Consider the following 18,261-nt stretch of genomic DNA (forward strand, 5'->3'; position numbering starts at 1 on the left):
CCTTTTCTTCTTAGGGTTCAGAGCGTTTCACCCAATTTACCCCAAATGACGTCACTCCCACAGACGCGCACACCGCGAGGCTGGGGGTTGTCTACGCGGACCTGGACGGCTCAGTCATCTCCCCTCCCCCCAAAATGTCAAAAGGCAGCTGCTTGAGGCTGGGAAAAATAAGGTATCAACTTCCCCGTGCCCCCACGGCCAGCCAACACCGCTGAGACCTTCCGCCGCGGCCCCTCCGCCCCTCCCAGACCTGGGGGAATCTTGGGCTACAAGGCTGGCGCTGCGGGCTCCCGAACGCCGAGGCGGCGGAGGTGCGGGAGTTGGAGAGAAGGGGCGGGGCGGGGCCGGGCGGGGGCCGCTGGCTCCGCCCTTTCCTGGCGGCTGGGTCTTTAACACCGCCCCGCGCACATGTGCGGGGAGGCCCGGCAGCCGCAGCTGGGAGCTCACAGACGGCGGCCGGGCCGGGGTAAGGCGAGCGCCGCCGCGATGCTGCGAGGCGGACGGCGCTGGCAGCTCGGCTGGCACAGCCAGGCGACGGGGCCGGGCACCCTGCTGGCGTGGCTGATGCTGGCGTCCGCAGGTGCCGCGCTCTGCCCCGAAGTCTGTTGCCCCCGCGGCCCCTCGGGGCTGCTCTGCACCCGTCCTGGAGCCCTGGACAGGCTCCGCCACCTGCCGGGCATCGAGAACTTGACAGAGCTGTGAGTGTCCGGCGGGCGAGGGGGCGCGCGGGGACGGGCGGGCGTCGCCGAGCCCCGAGGGCGCGGACTCACCGCCTGCCTGCTGGGTCAGGCGCGGCGGGAGGCTGGCCCTGCGTGTCTTTTGGCGGGGTCTCGGCGGTCCTTCGCCGCCGCCGCCGCCCCTGCTAGCCCCGCCGTCACTACCTGGCTGCCGCCTAGGGCTCAGGGCAGCTGGGGCGCCAGGTTCGGGGAGAGCGAGCGCATTTTCCGTGGACCAGGTCTGAGAGAGCCCACTATCTTACGGCACTTTCTGGAGCTCAGCCAGGAGCCCGAGCTCTGCTCCATTGGAGGCGGGGGATTGGTCGCGGAGACGCTCTCAGTCTGGCACCCCTACCATCTTTCCCTTTTCTAGGGGGCATGCTAGCCCCCACGCCCTTGTCATGACCGGGCCCTCCAGGCTCTTGCCCTGGGACTGGGAATTGAGCTGGGATTGGCGGAACCTAGTGGCTCCTCTCCCGGTTTCCACCATCCCTTGAATCCAGGATGCCTTGGGTTGGATGTGGGAATGGGATCCCTCCTGGCTTCTCCAGTCGCCCCCCCCCCCCCAAACCATCTCCCTTTCCATCCTTGTCTCGACTTGGGGCAGAGTCAGGCCTTTGCTAAGAGCCCCCCGCCCAGCCCCCTCTGCCTGCTCCCTTTGCTGCCCGCAGCCCAGGGGCATCTGCAGCGTTTTGCACTGCTCAGATATCCTGCAGCCATTTGCTACCAAATACTCTGCTAGTTTCTAGCGGCTGGGGAAACCTATGGGAGTATGCCGTAATAACTGGCCCCGAGGTACTGAAGCATCGCAGAACAGTGGCTGGAAAATACTCAAGCATTGCCAGCAGGACTCCTGGCAGCAGGGACAAGCTGCTAGAAAAATCCTGCTCCTGTGGCCTGGGGCTGAGAAGGTGGACAAGGGAGCCTGGCCTTGTGCAGGGAGGGGCTGGAAGGTGTCCGAGGCGGGGACTACCACCACTGTCTGGAAGTTACTTGAGCAGCCTGCAATAATTGGCACGGACTTGCTCGGGCATCTCGTGGTAATTAACGGGAAGGTACTCAATAGCTCTCTCTAATGGCCCTGGGGAGGCTAGGAGCAGAGGAGATGGCCTTGTCTTGGTCTGGGCCTAGGTCTCTGCATGCTGGGAGGGGACCTGAGGCCTCAACCCTGTCCAGTCATCGCCCCAGGCGTCCCAGCGGGGCCCCGGTTCCCTGTCACTGCTCTCATCTCCCAGTGCCCGTCCAAGCCCCAAGAAGAATCGACGCCTGGGGGAAGGGGTGGACAGTCCAGGGCCGGGACTAGGAGGCATGCAGGGGGTGAGCTGAGATGTCCCCCTGGGTGGACCAGCAGCCCCCTCCCTCCTCCCTCACCCTCAGAGCTAACGAGGAGATAATGGACTCGAATAGACAGATTGATTACGAATCCAAACGAATGGGGCAGCCTTGAGGCAGCCTTGTGCAAACTGCCTGACAGCCTGCACACACCCAGCCGGCCACCGCTGCTTCCCAGCTCCCCGGCCCCTGCAGCCTGAAACCCTGTGGTCAGGTGCCGTAGGGTGGAGAGGACCAGGAGCTGCCCTCCTTCTGGGTCTCTAGAGGTTGCTCCCTGAGCCTCAGGGCACGGAGGACCTGATTCCTGCCTGTCCTCTTGGGACCAAGGCTGGGAAGGGGGGCTGGGAGGAGGAAGAAGCTAGTTTTGGTTCCTTTATTTGGTCCTTACTTAGGAAAAGTAAGAGGTAGGGTGGGAGCATTCTGAGAAGTGGCAGTGAGTCAGGGCCCCGGGTGCCCATGTGAGGGACACACTGATGTGCAACTTGCAGAATAGCTCCGTGCTCAGGATGCTCAGGACCTTCCTGGCGTACTGGGTGCAGAAGCTGCTGGGCCCAGGGCTCCCGCCAGCCCCCAGCCCAGGTGCCTGCTTGCTCTGCTTTCTTTTCTGTCTTCCTATCTGGCCTTCTCTGCCTCTTTGTCCTTATCTCTCTGACTCTGTCTCCCTTTCCTTATCTGTCTTTCTCCCCCCCCCCCCAGTCTCCCCCTATCAGCTTCTCTTTCTCGCTGTCTCTGTTTCTGTCTTGCCCTCTTTGTTTTTCTGCCTTCCCTTCCCATCCCTCTCTCGCCATGTGAGCCAGCCAGTTCACTCCCACTCCAGTCTCTCATTCCCCTTCTCCTCATGCCTGGGCCCCTCCTGGGGCAGGGAGGGGCCCAGGGGGTCCATGCCTGACAGCTTCTATGCTTCTTGCTTGCTCTGCCCAATGGGCAGGGGTGGAGGGAGGAAGGGGTGGATGCTTGAGTGTGGGAAGGGGCCAGAGGTTTTGAGGGGGTGGAGAAGGTGGAGTGTATGCATGTGTGTGTGTGTGTGCATGTAGTGGTATGAGTGGGCCCTGGGCAGGTGTGATTGGAGCGCACACTTGCAGGAACACAGGGTCTCTCCTCCGTGCTGGGTGGGGCAGTGGCAGGGCTGAGCCCAGCCCCTTGTGGAAGCAGGTGTTTCAGCATGACCCCCATTGTTGCGCACACGCAGGGGAGGTCTGGAATGAAAGCAGAATGCCCCGCTGAGCATGCGCTCATGTTGTTTGTGAATGCGTGTGCATACACTCCCATGTGTGTGAAGGCACGCACATGGGACACATGAGTTTTGCCTGCACATAGCTCCATGTGTGAGCATGCATGTGTGTGCATCTGTGTTCCTGCACACATGTGTTTGTGTGTGGCACGTGAGGAGCTCTGTCTGTGTGCATATGGGTGCACATGTGCATGTATGTGCCTGTGTACCTGTGCGAGCTGGTCTGTGTGTGAGCGGGGGCATGTGTATGTGCATGGTAGGGAGGGAGGTGGATGGTGGGCATGGGGCCGCCTGCCCCTGTGACGCCCCTCCCTCTCCCCGCAGCTACCTGGAGAACCAGAACCTGCAGCATCTGACGCTCGGTGACCTGAGGGGCCTGCGGGAGCTGAGAAACCTGTGAGAGGCTCAGGACTGTGCGGACGTGGGCTCAGCACGGGGCTGGGGCACCAGGGGTCAGGGAGGGCTCAGGCTGTGGCCCGAAGGGTGGGCGCGGCTGAGGAAGCTCAGGGTCTGAGAGATCCAGGGTAGCTGGGGGGGGGGGGCAGGACAGGGTGGGAAGGGGTCCAGGGCTCACCACTGGGGACTTGGGGGCTGGGACAACTGAGGCCTGAGGGCCGATCCTCCCGCGCCCCCCAGCACCATCGTGAACAGTGGCCTCCGATCCGTGGCGACAGATGCCTTCCGCTTCACTCCCCGGCTGAGTCGCCTGTGAGTGGCTGGGGCTGGGCTGTGGGGGTGGGGGTGGGAGGCACCCAGACTTGGGCCGATAATGGGTCTGGCCCTCCCCAGGGGGCTGTTCTGAGGCAGACCCCAGCCTGGGCAGGGAGATGTGCGCCCCTCTCCCCTGGGGCTTCTCAAGGGCTTCAGGGTTGTCAGTGTTCTCAGCTGCTCCTGCCAGCTGGAAGTTCTTCTTGCTGTCTCATTTCCAGCCCTCACGTTGCAGGGGTGCCTGCCAGGCTCTGTCCAGGGTTCAGACCCACACCAGTCCCAAGGGAGCAAGGGGCAGGGGCAGGACTTCTGGGTTCTGGCTGCAGCGCTGTCTCCTACCCCTCTCTGGTGGCGAATCATCAGCTGGGCTCTTGGGAATGGGGGTGTCAGATTGGCCATGGTCACCGCCCCCTGCTGGGAGTGGCAGGGACCCCTCCTTGGAGGACGCAGAAGGGCATGCCATGGGCAGCTACCTGTCCCTCCCTGGGCTCCCCAGGGCAGGAGGTCAGCTCCGCTGGCCCTACCACGAGCAGGCAGAGATGGGATGCATGGCTCGGGCCATTCATGGAGCCGTGTTGTGATTCAACAATAAGTAAGGGAAGAGAAAAAGCGAAACATCACCAAGTGTATACCAGGGCTTCGGCTAATGTGTGCCCAGTGCCATGTCACCACATACGTCCTTGAACTTTCTCAACCCACCTGGCTAGAGAGGTGCCGTCGGTGGCTCCTTTTAGAGAGGAGGATTCTCGGCATCAGAGAGGGTCAGTTTCCGAGCTGAAGTCACACAGCTGGAAGTGGCAGGACGAAGCTCGCAGGATGGAGAATTGTAAACCAGGTCTCTTGTTGAGTTTATCTCCACCTTGTTGATTGACAGTTTGGTCTCCAAGATTGTACTTAAAAACCTGAATACTACGGGGCCTTTTGGGTTTTTTCCTCTTTTGGAAGTCCCCCTCCATGCCACTCTGGCTGGAAGTCTTTGACTCTAATATATCTTTTTAAATCTAAAACAAAACAAAACAAAAACAAAAACAAACAAACAAACAAAAAAACAAATGGGCAAGAGGAAGGGTCCAGGCAGCTCCTCAGGGGTCTCCGACGCTGTGGCCTAGTATAGGGCCCAGAGCACTGGGGCTCCCAAACCAAGCCCCCGCTCCCAGCCATGACCTGGAGCAGACCCCTTGCAGGCTCACTCTCTCCACCTCTCCAACTGGGCAGCTGGGAGCCCGGGTCCTTTCCTGCTTGTCCTTAGTCCCTGAGGAAGGGCAGGAGGGGGTATAGGAAGTCCGTTGAGACCCTTGTCCTCAGTTGCTGGGCAGAGGAGTGTGGAACCTCGGGCCGCCCCCACCCCCGGCCCTTCCTGGGCTCTGTGGGGCAGGGAGTACAGATGGAGCCCCTTCCCCCAGCTGTGGCCTCAGCACTTTGCCAGCTGGGACCAAAGGCTGGGGGAGGAGCGGCTGTTGCCTTAGATCTCCCTCTCTGGGGTCTGAGGAGGGGGTTAAGTGGGGTTAACCCTTGTTGTCCCAGGGCTGGATCTGGTGGCTGGGTTGGGGAGGAGGAGCCAGCTGCCAACGTCTCCTCAGCCCCTCCCCTCCCGCTGCGTCACAGTGAGGTCGGGTCGCTCACGGGGTCCCTGTCAACTCCCACAGGAATCTCTCCTTTAATGCTCTGGAGTCTCTCTCCTGGAAAACCGTGCAGGGCCTCCCTTTACAGGAACTGTGAGTGCGGGGCTTGCTTGTGTGTGTGTGTGTGCACCTGCGTGCACTGTGTCTCTGTGCTGGGCTATGTCGCTGTGTCACTGTGCAGGGGCAGGAGTGGGCTGGGGGCCTCTCTGGGGACCCTGGTTTGTGAGCTGAGTCTGAGGACGGTGTATGCTCGTGATCCTCCTCCCCCACCGAGGGGCTTCTGTCCTTGGAGCGTGGGGCGGAGCGAGGAGCTGGCCTGGACCACCAGTCCTCTGTGGGTCGGCACCATGCTCGGGGCTTGTGCAGAGCCGACCACAGGCTCTCTGGGTGCGCACAGAGGCACATGGGCCCATGTGCCTGGGCACTGTACACCTGGGATGGGTGGGACAGCAGTGGTCTGTGAGTATGTGGTGGGCACTGAGGGTCTCTGGGATCCTCTGGAAGCTATGCCCTTCCCTCCTTGTCACTGTACTGAGAGCTCTTCCCTAGCTTGTCAGCCCCTGGGGCCCCGGGGTAGGGGAGCCCCAGGCAGCCCTGCCATTGGCTGGCTGTGACCTTCTGCACCCTATTTCTTTTAATGACATCTTGCTGCTGGGGTCTTCCAGGGGAGCCCCCTGCTCCAGTGTCCCCAGCCTTCCTCTCTGCCCCGGGCAGCTCCCTCTTATCCTAGGTCCTTCGGTCCCTGTGGCTCCTCGGGCCCAACTCCTGCCCGTTCTCTGACGTGGTACTCAACCCCCCCCACCCCCACCAGGGTCCTGTCGGGGAACTCTCTGCGCTGCTCCTGTGCCCTGCGCTGGCTGCAGCGCTGGGAGGAGGAGGGGCTGGCCGGCGTGCAGGAACAGAAGCTGCGGTGCTCCGAGTCAGAGCCCCTTGCCCTCATGCCCAACGCCAGCTGCGGTAGGTGCTGGATGTGGCGTAAGGGGGCGTGGAGAGAGAGCTCCCTGTGTGGGGCGGGGACACTGAGCAAGCACTGAAGGGAGCTGGGGAACAGCATGGCCGAGGGCTCAGGGCAACTAAGGGAGGGGGTGTTGCTGGGGCTCAGGGTCATGGAGGAGGACGGGGCAGGAGCCTGGCTGGGGGTGGTGTTCAAGGGTCACTCCCAGCTCTAACCCCCCTTGGGCATCCTGGTGCCAGGTGTGCCCACGCTGAAGGTCCAGATGCCCAATGGCTCGGTGGACGTAGGGGACAGTGTGTTCCTGCAGTGCCAGGTGGAGGGGCAGGGCCTGGAGAAAGCTGGCTGGAGCCTCACGGAGCTGGAGGAGCTGGCCACAGTGATGGTGAGAAGCCCTTCAGCCTCCCGGCCCCTCTCACCCAGGAGGCTGGGACAGGGCACGGGGCCCAGAGGGAAGGAGACCACGGAGAGGAGAGCACCAGGCGTGGGAGATGGATGGAGATGGTGGGGGCCCCTGGGCTCAGGTGCATGCTGGGGGAAGCCCAGGGCGCATGGGTATCTCAGGATCCCCAAGCTCTGCTGGGTGTCTCAGAACCTAGGCCCCTGTCTGGGAAGACTGCTGGTGCAAGAGAGCCCCAGGCCCCTGGGCTGGAGCCGAGAGGGACCCACAGCCCACCCCCTTCCAGATAAGGAGGCTGAGGCCCAGGGAGGGGGCAGTATCTGTGGCTCAGGGGGAGTTCTTGGGGTCTGTTGGAGTGGTTTTTTTTTCTCTGAAGATTCTGGAAGAAGCATCCTTGTGATGAGCATCTTAGCGAAGCAGGCACAGGTCTGGTCCCAGCTGTCTCGCTAATTAATTCTTGGAGTGGCTCTCAGAGAAGTCTGCCTGCACTCTGGTTTTCTTATCTGTAGACCGAGGTGGACATGACGGCCTTCTGATGTCCTGCCTGCCCCTGGGCATCCTCTGGCCTCTTTCTCTGGCACCCAGATGCGCCTTTGGGCACCTTCCCGAGCCCTGCCCATTGTCCTGAGACTGGTGATGGGCAGCCAGGAGTCGCCCCCCAGTTTGTGGACAAGGCCAGCAGAGGCTGACGAGGGGCTCTGCCCACCAAGAAAACTGGCCTCACCTGGGTGGCAACACAGGGAGCAGGGGCACGGGCCGGTGGGGCAGAGAGTGAGGCCTTCAGTCCGGAGGCCCTCACTTTTGGAGGGGAACCAACCCCAGAATTGCTGGAGGCCCTGGTGCGGTGTAGAAGAAGGAAGCACTGGAGCACTGAGCCTGGGGGCCGGACATTCAAAGGAGCCCCAGGCAGACTTCCTCGTCCAGAGGTCAAGGCCACTAGAGTGATGGGAACGGGACAAGGCAGAGGCCAAGCCTACTCGTAGATCAACTCTGAGGAGATGCCAGGGTTTTGTTTTCTCTTAGGGAGATTTGCATGTTTCCTAACGCCTGCATTTTCTTTTCTTTTCCTTTTTTTTTTTTAAAGATTTATTTATTTATTTGAAAGTCAGAGTTACACAGAGAGAGAAGGAGAGGCAGAGAGAGAGGTCTTCCATCAGATGGTTCACTCCCCAGATGGCCGCAATGGAGCTGAGCTGATCTGAAGCCAGGAGCCAGGAGCTTCTTCTGCGTCTCCCATGCGGGTGCAGGGGCCCAAGGACGTGGGCCATCTTCCACTGCTTTCCCAGGCCATAGCAGAGAGCTGGATAGGAAGTGGAGCAGCCGGGTCTCGAACTGGCATCCAAATGGGATGCCGGTACTGTAGGCGGAGGCTTTACCGGCTACACCACAGCGCCAGTCCCAACACCTGCATTTTCTAGAAATTTCCTACAGAAAAGCCACACCCTAACTGTGTGGAGAGGACAAGAGGCTGCCTGTCTCTCCCCCACCCTGTTAGGAGAGTAAGGGATGGCAGAGCAGCACATGGGGGAGAGCTGTTGGGAGGTCAGACCCCAGGGTGCCTGGAAGAGGGGGCACGGCCCGAAGGGCTCAGCAAGATGGAGCATCGGCTTAGGGTTGTATACCTTGCGCATGACTCATCGCGGTTTCTAGGAAGAGACTGAACCTGATTCCATGTCCTGACTATGATTCAGAATCGAGACACGTGGCCTCTGTCACCTGGCCCCTGGCTTCGTCTGCCGGTGCCCTGCTATCAGCAGCATCTCTCTGTCTCTGAGTCCAAGTGTGTTAGAACAGAGCTGTGTGAAGCCAGAACGAGTAGCTGGCGAGGTTCTAGCGGGCTGCCAAGGAGCTGTGCTTTGAGTTGGGTGTTTGGGCTTTGCCACGCCACTCTCGCTGCTCGGGTGGCTGGAGGTTTGAGTTTTGGCCTAGGGTATTTTGTGCCTATGTCGAGGTTATGGGTCACGTTTGGGACCCAGGAGAGAGTCTGGGGACAAGCTCTGAAGGAGGAAGCTTGTTCTCTGGTATCATCACTCCATTACTCCCCTCGTCCCTCTCCCCCTGCCTCGTCTCCCTTCCATCCGGAGCTAGAGGGGCCCCAGCCCCAAGCCTGCCGAAATGCATCCCAATTTCCCCCTCTCTTTCTAGATCCAGAAATCTGAGGATCTGCCCACCCTGAGGCTGACTCTGGCCAATGTCACCAGTGACCTTAACAGGAAGAACGTGACCTGCTGGGCGGAGAATGATGTGGGCCGGACCGAGGTCTCCGTTCAGGTCAACGTCTCCTGTGAGTTCCGATGGCAGTCCCTGAGCCCCACCCCCACCCTTCTTCCCCCAGAAGAGGATGTGGGTTGGGGCCTGGAGGAAAGGGTGGGATGTGGATCTCCACAGCTGCTCTTCCCAGCTGTTTCCAGATTCCCATGAAAACCCGATCCTTTGGGGACAGTCCTGGGGGCTCGTCAGGGCCAGAGGGGCGAGATAGATTTCTTTCTGGCCCCCTGCCCAAACCTCGCTACCTGAGGCCCTCCGCGCCAGCTGCCTGGCTGCTCCCACCGCCCCAAAGCCCTCCATGCCAGCCCCTCCTCAGGCCTTAGAAGAGGCAACTCCCCTCCTGAGTTCCTTTTTAGGCCCGCTGCCTAATTTCTGTAAGTCTGTCAGCAAATTGTCTTCCATCTTCTACTCTGAATCATTCATTTCTCCTCTCTTGTGAAATGGATCAGAAATGCACATGAAATCTGCGCAGAAAACAGTAGCGACCTGGCCAGCGCCCACCCGGGAGGTGCCCCTCGCCTTCCGAAAGCCCTGGCCTTGCTCTGACCGCCCCCGGGTTTGGGCGATGACCGTTTGCTTGCCTTTCAGACTAGTCGTACTCACGTACGCTTCCCTTTGAGTTCAGCTTAGTTTCCCCTGCTGTACATTCCGTAAGCGGAATTATAACAGTCCCGTGTTGCTTAATGACAGGGCGGGGTGGGGGGCGCAGCCTGAGAGCTGCGTCGTTAGGGGATTTCGTTGTCACCTGAATGTCACAGGGGGGACTCACAGCAGCCTGGGTGGGCCAGCGCACTCCACACCTGGTGTGGGCGAGCCTGTGAGCTGGGCTTCTACGGGGCAGGCAGTGCAGCAGGTGTGTCTACAGCGGCATCACCACCAACACCTGAGGAATGTGTGGGACGCCTTCTGAGAGACACACTGTTCCGTGATTGCCATTGTGTGAACATCCTAGATGCTTGCTCAAGCCGGGGAGGTGTAGCCTGCTACAGACCTAGGCTGCAACGCTGTACAGCGTGCGACTGTCCTAAACACTGTGGACGGTTGTGACACAAAGGGAACGCCCAGATCTAAATACAGAAAAATCCAGCCCAAATCCAGGTGACAGGCAATTTCTCAGCTCCATTATACTCGCATGGGAATGCCATCATCTTTTGTCTTTGTAAAATTCATCCCTGATAATGAGAATAATGGTTCATTTGGCTCACTGCTGAGTAATATTCCATTGTGGCTGGAATTCCAGTGTAAACTTAGGTTTATGCACACATTCGTGTTGTTTTCTATTACTGAAGGGCCTTTGCTTTTTCCAGTTTGAGTCTATTTCAAACTTTTTTCAAGAAGTTTTCAAACTGTGTGTGTATACATGTATACATATATACACATTTATATGTATAAAGCTCTCACCAAAGGCATTCAACTCTCAGAATTTTTCCCTCCTCTGCCAGAGTCACTGGGCACTTACTGTGAACCTCTTCCAGACCTTGCTCCTTGTGAGTTTCTTAGGGCCTGCCCACCAGCTTCCCTTGGGCCCTTTGACTTCCAGTTCTACCCCGCCTGCCCCAGGACTCTGCAGGCCGGTGGTGGGCCCCCTCCTGCTGGCCCCAGCATCCCACCATGTGCTCTCCGCCCACAGTCCCGGCCAGCGTGCAGCTGCACACGGCGGTGGAGATGCACCACTGGTGCATCCCCTTCTCCGTGGATGGCCAGCCGGCCCCCTCCCTGCACTGGCTCTTCAACGGCTCCGTGCTCAACGAGACCAGCTTCATCTTCACCGAGTTCCTGGAGCCAGCGGCAAATGAGACCATGCGGCACGGCTGCCTGCGCCTCAACCAGCCCACCCACGTCAACAATGGCAACTACACGCTGCTGGCCACCAACCCCTCGGGCCAGGCCGCCGCCTCCATCATGGCTGCCTTCATGGACAACCCTTTCGAGTTCAACCCTGAGGACCCCATCCCTGGTACGAGAGTCACCCTGACCCCATTCCTGGACGCCATCGGGGGTGGAGATCCAGGTGTCCAGGGCTATGACCCTGACCTTGGAAGTTGGAGTGCCTGGTCCCAGAGAGAAAGGAGCCTGGAGTCCTGGTGTCCAGCTCTATGCTGGCCTCCTTGCCCCTCCCCCATGCCAGGGCTTGCCATAGCTAGTACCCCAAAGAAGTGTTGAGCTGCTCCGGAGGCCCTGAGCCGGTCCCTCCACTTGGGTGGGCTGCAGAGAGAGCCACCAGGCAGCCATGGCTCAGCCGCAAAAGGACCACCTGGACCTTCTCCCTTGAGGCCCAGTAGCCCCACCCGCACCCCACGCAGGGTGGAGTCCCAGGGGTGGGGTGGGGGCTCACTGCTGTCCTCCTCCATCTGACTGCTTTCTCTCCTGTCCTCCTGCTGCAGTTTCCTTCTCGCCAGTGGGTGAGTAGCCCAGGCCCGGGGGGGGGGGGGGGGAGGGCAGGTGCCGTGTGATCCCTGGAGCTGAGGCTGGGTCAGAGAGGCGCTCTGGGATAGGGTGGGGAGTTGCTGGAAGGGACATGGCGTGTGCCAAGGTGCCCCCTTCCTGCCCGGTGTCCTCACAGACGCCAACAGCACCTCTGGAGACCCGGTGGAGAAAAAGGATGAAACGCCTTTTGGGGTGAGCACGGCGGTGGCTGCTGGCCTAGGACACAGGGTCGGGAGGCTGAGGAGCAGAGAGGTCACCTGTGGTCTGGCCTGAGCTCTGCCAGCCACCTTCACAGCCAGGCCTGTGTCCCCGGGGGGGTGGGGTGGGTGGAGGCAGGTGGTGTGTGGTTGGGGGCGGGGAGTGGTGGTCTTGGCTCTGCGCTCCTATGCAGGATGGAAAAGGGGTTAACTGGGGGCAGGGGTGCGCCCTGGAGTGCGGCAGGCCCTGGAGCTCCCCTCCCCGCCCCCAGGTCTCGGTGGCTGTGGGCCTGGCTGTCTTTGCCTGCCTTTTCCTTTCCACGCTGCTCCTTGTCCTCAACAAATGTGGACGGAGAAACAAGTTTGGGATCAACCGTGAGTTGGGGCTGCTGAGGGCTGTCTGTCTGTCTGTCTGTCCTACAGGCTTTGTCTCCTGCTGGCTCAGGCCTCTGTCTGTCTCTGCGCATGTGGCATTCCAGGGGGTGTGTTTGGGGTAGAGGCGAGGGCCTGGCTGTGGGGCCCGTGGATGTGAGTGTGTGTGTGGCGGGGCTGGTGCCGCCGTAGTTTCGTCGGGAGCAGCTGCTAATTGGCGGCTGGATCGCACTCAAGCACTAAGTGGGTCTGGGAGGCCTGGGCTCGGTGGGGGGGTGGCAGTGGGGGAGTTCTTTGGTGCCCATGGGGCCAGGGGTTGGACAGGAGCCAGACAGAAGAGAGGCTGTGATGCCGCCCCTCCCCCTGCCTGCCGACTCGCTCCCTAGCTCCGCTGTCTGTCTCAGGCCAGTTAGGAGCTGGGGGTGTCCTCTCACCCTGCCAACAAGGTGGGTGAGGGCCCAGGTCTGTACCTGGGCTGTGACCCCTCCACCCGGCTGTGTCTCTTCCCCAGGGCCTGCGGTGCTGGCTCCAGAAGATGGACTGGCCATGTCCCTGCATTTCATGACACTGGGTGGCAGCTCTCTGTCCCCTACTGACGGCAAAGGCTCCGGGCTCCAAGGCCACATCATTGAGAACCCACAGTACTTCAGCGATGCCTGTGAGGGGCTATGCTGGGTCAAGGATGGGAGCAGAGAGTGAGAGAGAGTGAGAGAGAGAGAGAGAGAGAGAGAGAGAGAGAGAGAACATGCATGTGTGTAGCAGAGGCCTCTGGGCCATCGTCTTTGCCTGTTCCAGGCCCTCCCTGCCTCCCACTTCCCCTACTCCTTCCCCAGCAACATCAGATCTTCCCCAGGCAGAGATCAACCTGACTCCCACCTGCAGACCCTACCCGGGGCCACCCAAGGCCCACACCGTGTCTCTTGGGGGCAGAGGCAGCCCCACACCAGCACGTGGGGCTTGGTGACAGAGTGCAGGCTGGATTTCAGTCCCCATCCACCCCTTTGATGGCCCTGCGTCCTCTCCAACCCTCCCTCGGTGCCGCCCCAACCTGGGCCCTGCCTGACCCCGCAGCCCCCTCCAGGTGTCCATCATATTAAACGCCGGGACATCGTGCTCAAGTGGGAGCTGGGCGAGGGCGCCTTTGGGAAGGTCTTCCTGGCCGAGTGCCACCACCTGCTGCCGGAGCAGGACAAGACGCTGGTGGCAGTCAAGGTGAGACCCGGGTCTAGAGGCAGCGGGCGTCTGCCCAGGACTGGCGGGGTGTGAGCGGGGGTGTGTGGCGGGGCGGGGCTGGGCCGCTCAGTCCCGCCCCTGCCCCCAGGCGCTGAAGGAGGCGTCGGAGAGCGCGCGGCAGGACTTCCAGCGCGAGGCCGAGCTGCTCACCATGCTGCGGCACCAGCACATCGTGCGCTTCTTCGGCGTGTGCACCGAGGGCCGCCCGCTGCTCATGGTCTTTGAGTACATGCGGCACGGAGACCTCAACCGCTTCCTCCGGTACGAGCCGCTGGCGCCGCGGGCCCCTGGCTCTGAGCACCCTCTGCGCTTCCCCCGCCCGCACGTCCCCGCTGGGCCATCAAACCTGGGAGGACCCCTAGAAGGAAGAGAAGAGAAAGGCACAGCGCCTGCCCCTGAGGATCGGCGAGCTGGGAGAGGGGGCAGAAGTGGGACCCTTAGGTAGCCATGGTGACAGCGACAGCAATAACACTCATCAGATCCTTTGTGGGTACTTTATAATTCACTCTTGCTGCGACTCTGCTTGCACGTATATATTTTGTACAGTAATACAGATCTATATTTTCTTTTTCTAAAGATTTATTTTATTTTTATATGAAGGGCAGAGTTACAGAGAGGGAGAGAAAGAAGACAGAGAAAGAGAGAGAGAGAGAGAGATCTTCCATTTACTGGTTTACTCCCCTCTTCTGGGTCTCCCACATGGGTGCAGGGGCCCAGGCACTTGGGCCATCTTCTGCTGCTTTCCCAGGCACATTAGTAGGGAGCTGGACAGAAGTGGAGCAGCCAGGATGCGAACCGGTGTCCAAATGGAATGCCAGCATTCCAGGCGGTGGCTTACCCCATTCCGCCACAACGCCGGCGCCCAAATCTATATTTTCATAGTCTCTAAGCACGTATGGCAGTTTCAAGAAGGTGACCAGAAATTTGTTTCTTTGGTTTTTTGTTGATTAATTTTAGTAATTTCAAGAAATTGTGCCTGTTTCACAGAAGAATCTTAGAGGGGTTAAGTGGCTTGCCCAGGGCCACACATGTAGGAGATGGCCCGGGGTGGGGGGTGGGGGAGATGGGGAGATGTGACCCCAGGCAGAGCCCCTACTTCAATGTCATGGGCACACGCTCCCTGAGGCTGGCTCTGACGAGGTAGTCCCTGCCAGGGTGGGCCATGTCGGTAGGCAGCTGCCACTTCTTGGCTGTTTCTTGGCCTGGTAGTTCTCACTTTTCCCACCAGGAATGGGGTTCTGCCCGGGGGGTCATCCAGTTGAGGGCAAGGGGGAATGTGTTCCTCGGTCAGTCCCCTGGGGGTGATGGGGCACGCAGTCAGGCCGCACAGATGAGCCAGGAGACACCCCTGGGTCTGAGCTCATCCTGCAGACTTGGGGGGTGGAGGAGGGGGTACAGGCCAGACACCAGGGCCGGCACACAGGGGGCTGCACGGAGGAACCCAGGCCATGAGAAGGCAGAGAGGTGCCCGTCTCCTTGCCAGCCTCGATGCAGACTCAGTGCTGGGCCCTGGGGGGACATGGGGCAGGCAGGAGATAGTGCCATCTAGGGCCTCGCTCTGGGACAAGCTGTCCCAAACATGGGCTGGAACAAGGGAGAATCAAAGACAGGAGTCGTGAAGGCCCCTGGGCAAGTCTGGAGGGCTTCTCCGAGGAGGGGGCCACCTGTTCCTTCTCCCCCCAAGCCTTTGTTCCCTTTGCCTGTAACCCTGGTCTCCCTCCCAGCCACTTCGGCCTCCCCTGCCCAGGCCCCCACTGAGTGCCGCACTTGGTCCCTTCCTCGGGATTTGAGTCTCCATTGGGTGTCCTTTTCTCCAGGAAGCCTTCCCTGACTTCCTCCATCCCCACCCCTGGTGTCCGGGAGGTGGCCGTCCCCCTGCACCGCTGTCGCCTGTTTGTCTACATCATGCTGTCCACCTTAGCTTGAGGGCTTGGCAGAGGCCCTGGTGATGGCTAACCAGCAGCTGGGACCGGTGAAGGAGGGGAAGGTGGCCAGTGGGGCTCTGGCAAAGGTCCAGGAGAGGAATATTGGGGAATGGAGATGCCCTGGAGTGGGGGCTGTGGGGAGAAGGGCATTCTGGGAGGCTCCAGAAGGAAAGGGGGGGCCCGCCAGATGGGCTGCATGCTGAGGGCAGAGGGGAGGGGAGTCCAGGAGGACCCTCTGGTGTCAGGCTCCCAGCTCGTTCCAGTGTTGGTGGAACCTATTGAGCCCAGTTGGCCAGGGTAGAGGCTGCAGTGCCTGTGGCAAGAGGGGCAGGGGTCAGCGGGGTTGGGGCTCCAGGGGTTGCCTGAGAGGCAGGCTTGCATGGGGTCTCTGGACTGGCTCTGTGGGAGCCCTGGCAGGGGGGCATACCTGTTCTGGCCCAAAGCCCGGCCCCATTTCCACACCCCCAGGCTCTCCCCACCCCCAGCACAGCCCCCACACCCCCTTCCTCAGCCCCCTGGGGGTTCTGCTCTCCCAGCCCACCCTTCTCCCTGTCCCTCCACAGCTCCCATGGGCCTGACGCCAAGCTGCTGGCTGGCGGGGAGGACGTGGCCCCAGGTCCCCTGCGCCTGGGCCAGCTGCTGGCCGTGGCCAGCCAGGTGGCCGCGGGGATGGTGTACTTGGCGGGTCTGCACTTCGTGCACCGAGACCTGGCCACTCGCAACTGCCTGGTGGGTCAGGGGCTCGTGGTCAAGATTGGTGATTTCGGCATGAGCAGAGATATCTACAGCACCGACTACTACCGCGTAAGGATCTCCGGCCGGGCGGGATGGGATCGGAGATCCTGTGGCCCCGGTTTTTAACCCCTCCCATCCCTGGCCCCCGGGGCCTCTACAGGGTGGCGGGGTGGGGGTGGAGGGGGGAAGGAACAGCACCATCGGTTTTCCCCTCTTGGCCTTGTCACCGAGAGCCACATCTGTCTGGTTTGGAGGAGGGGGCTGGCTGGGCGGGGGGCTGGCAGTGACAGAGCGCGCCCCGCGGCAGGTGGGAGGCCGCACCATGCTGCCCATCCGCTGGATGCCGCCCGAGAGCATCCTTTACCGCAAGTTCAGCACGGAGAGCGACGTGTGGAGCTTCGGCGTGGTGCTCTGGGAGATCTTCACCTATGGCAAGCAGCCCTGGTACCAGCTCTCCAACACCGAGGTCAGCCCCGCCCCCTGCCGGTCTCCGCTCCCTTCTCCTCGGGGCTCGGCCTTCCCTCTGCCCGGGGGCGGTCTGCAGGGGGCGCCCTCCCAGTGTGCCGCGGGCACCATGCTCCCTACTCGCTGCAACGCTGTTCTTTCTCTCCGTCTGGCCTGTCTTGCCTTCACTGACCGTGCTGTGCCCGGGGCCCTGTTAGCCCCTGGGGGAACCCCAAAGCACTTTGGAACTGGAGCTCAGGACCACCCCTCCCCAGCCCTAGCTGCATTTTGTAGACCTAGGAGGTGGGCACTATCAGCATGGAAGGGAGAGACATGGGGAGAGGGCCTGGCTCTGTAGCAGGAAGGCTGGAGGTTAGACTGTCAGAAGGACTACCCCTCTCCTCGGCCAGCCTCCTGGCTGGCTGGCTACAGCCAGAACAGGTCCCAGGTGCTCTGTCTCCCAGAGCTGCACCCCCAACCCTGCCTTGGCTCACAGCTGTCAGTTTCCATTTCTTGTCCTAATGCAGTCTGGTCCCCGGAGGCTGGTGGGGCGGGGGGGAGAGGGTTATAGATTTTAATTTTCTCAAGCGCTGAGAGGAGCACTGGAGTTAGTGCCGCCCGTGACCCAAGTTCGCTGATGGGGAGGGGGAAGCGGGGGAGAGACTGCAAGGCCCCCTCACACCGGCTCTCTGCTGCCTCGGATCCCTTAGCTTCTCCAGCCGTCCTTCCCGGAGTCTGACTTTGATCTCTCTTGCTGCAGCTTCTTTTTGGAGGAGCTGGGGCCCCTCAGACTGGTTCTCATAGAGGGAAGAAGTGGGGGTTACTGTCCACGTTAAGTTGCATGCCAGCCATTCCCAAAGCCTTCAACTGCAGTTTCGCTCTATTTTCCACTTTTCCCCTGGAGCCGAGAGGCTGGGGACCCTGCTCCTCCTCCCTTCTCCTCCAACCCTAAGCCGCTGGGTTTGACAAATGTGTGGCCCCTCCCCTTCCTCAACCCAAGTGGCAAGTTTCCTTCGGGTCTGATTCTAGCCTCCCGGCGGCAACACTGGCCCCAGTCCAGTCTTCCCGGAGTCCAACCTTAACCCTTCCCACTTCCCAGCATCAGGGCACAAAGCAGCCTTGGGGCTCACCGTGCACATTTCAAGCAGACACCAAGAGACCCCCACAAGCTGTGACGGCCGCTTTGGGAGGCCTCCGCAGGGCAGGGTGGCGCCAGGGCCGGCCTCGCTGTCCTGCCCACACTCTTCTGTGCCCTCTCCTCCGTGTCTCTGGCGACCCAGGTGATCGAGTGCATCACGAAGGGACGTGAGCTGGAGCGGCCGCGTGCCTGCCCGCCGGAGGTCTACGCCATTATGCAGGGCTGCTGGCAGTGGGATCCCCAGCAGCGCCACAGCATCAAAGATGTACATGCCCGACTGCAAGCCCTGGCCCAGGCGCCACCCGTCTACCTGGACGTCCTGGGCTAGGGGGCTGGCCTGGGCTGGGAGTGGGGTAGCCAGCACCCCCGGGGCCTGCCCTCAACAGCCCCCAGAGCTCCCAGCAGCCCAGGGTCATCAAAGCATCTAAGGCTCCCTCAGCATGCGGGAGGGGACAGGCAGGGGCCAGGAGTGGAGAGGAGGCTCCGCTTCTCCAGACAAGGTTCTGTCATAGCAATTATATTTATTACCCCTTGGCTGTGTCTCTTGCCGGTTCTTGGGAT

The 18,261-nt window shown here is 61.0% G+C and overlaps 1 protein-coding gene across 2 annotated transcripts; it reads left to right on the top strand.

The window, feature by feature from the left end:
- The first annotated feature begins 486 nt into the window (after positions 1-486).
- LOC133755457 (high affinity nerve growth factor receptor) lies at positions 487-18,028 on the top strand. 2 transcript variants are annotated; one of them, XM_062185567.1, is made up of 17 exons: positions 487-698; positions 3,604-3,675; positions 3,916-3,987; positions 5,634-5,702; positions 6,421-6,566; positions 6,804-6,946; positions 9,113-9,245; positions 10,860-11,186; positions 11,614-11,631; positions 11,793-11,848; positions 12,126-12,228; positions 12,737-12,883; positions 13,307-13,437; positions 13,547-13,719; positions 15,947-16,187; positions 16,426-16,584; positions 17,843-18,028. In XM_062185567.1, exons 1-17 carry the CDS (start codon positions 487-489, stop codon positions 18,026-18,028), a joined length of 2,388 nt encoding a protein of 795 aa, XP_062041551.1. The 2 variants fall into 2 exon arrangements, with proteins under 2 accessions (XP_062041551.1, XP_062041550.1); XM_062185566.1 differs by lacking the exon at positions 11,614-11,631.
- The last annotated feature ends 233 nt before the right edge of the window (positions 18,029-18,261 follow it).

This window comes from Lepus europaeus, unplaced genomic scaffold (genome assembly GCF_033115175.1).
Source record: "Lepus europaeus isolate LE1 unplaced genomic scaffold, mLepTim1.pri SCAFFOLD_491, whole genome shotgun sequence".
NCBI classification, from domain to species: Eukaryota; Metazoa; Chordata; class Mammalia; order Lagomorpha; family Leporidae; genus Lepus; species Lepus europaeus.

Excerpts from the sequence above, each read along its gene's own strand:
- LOC133755457 (XM_062185567.1), top strand. The coding sequence starts at position 487 with ATGCTGCGAGGCGGACGGCGCTGGCAGCTCGGCTGGCACAGCCAGGCG. Across the intron at positions 3,676-3,915 it reads CTGCGGGAGCTGAGAAACCT|CACCATCGTGAACAGTGGCC; the intron begins GTGAGAGGCTCA and ends CGCGCCCCCCAG. Across the intron at positions 16,188-16,425 it reads ACAGCACCGACTACTACCGC|GTGGGAGGCCGCACCATGCT; the intron begins GTAAGGATCTCC and ends GCCCCGCGGCAG.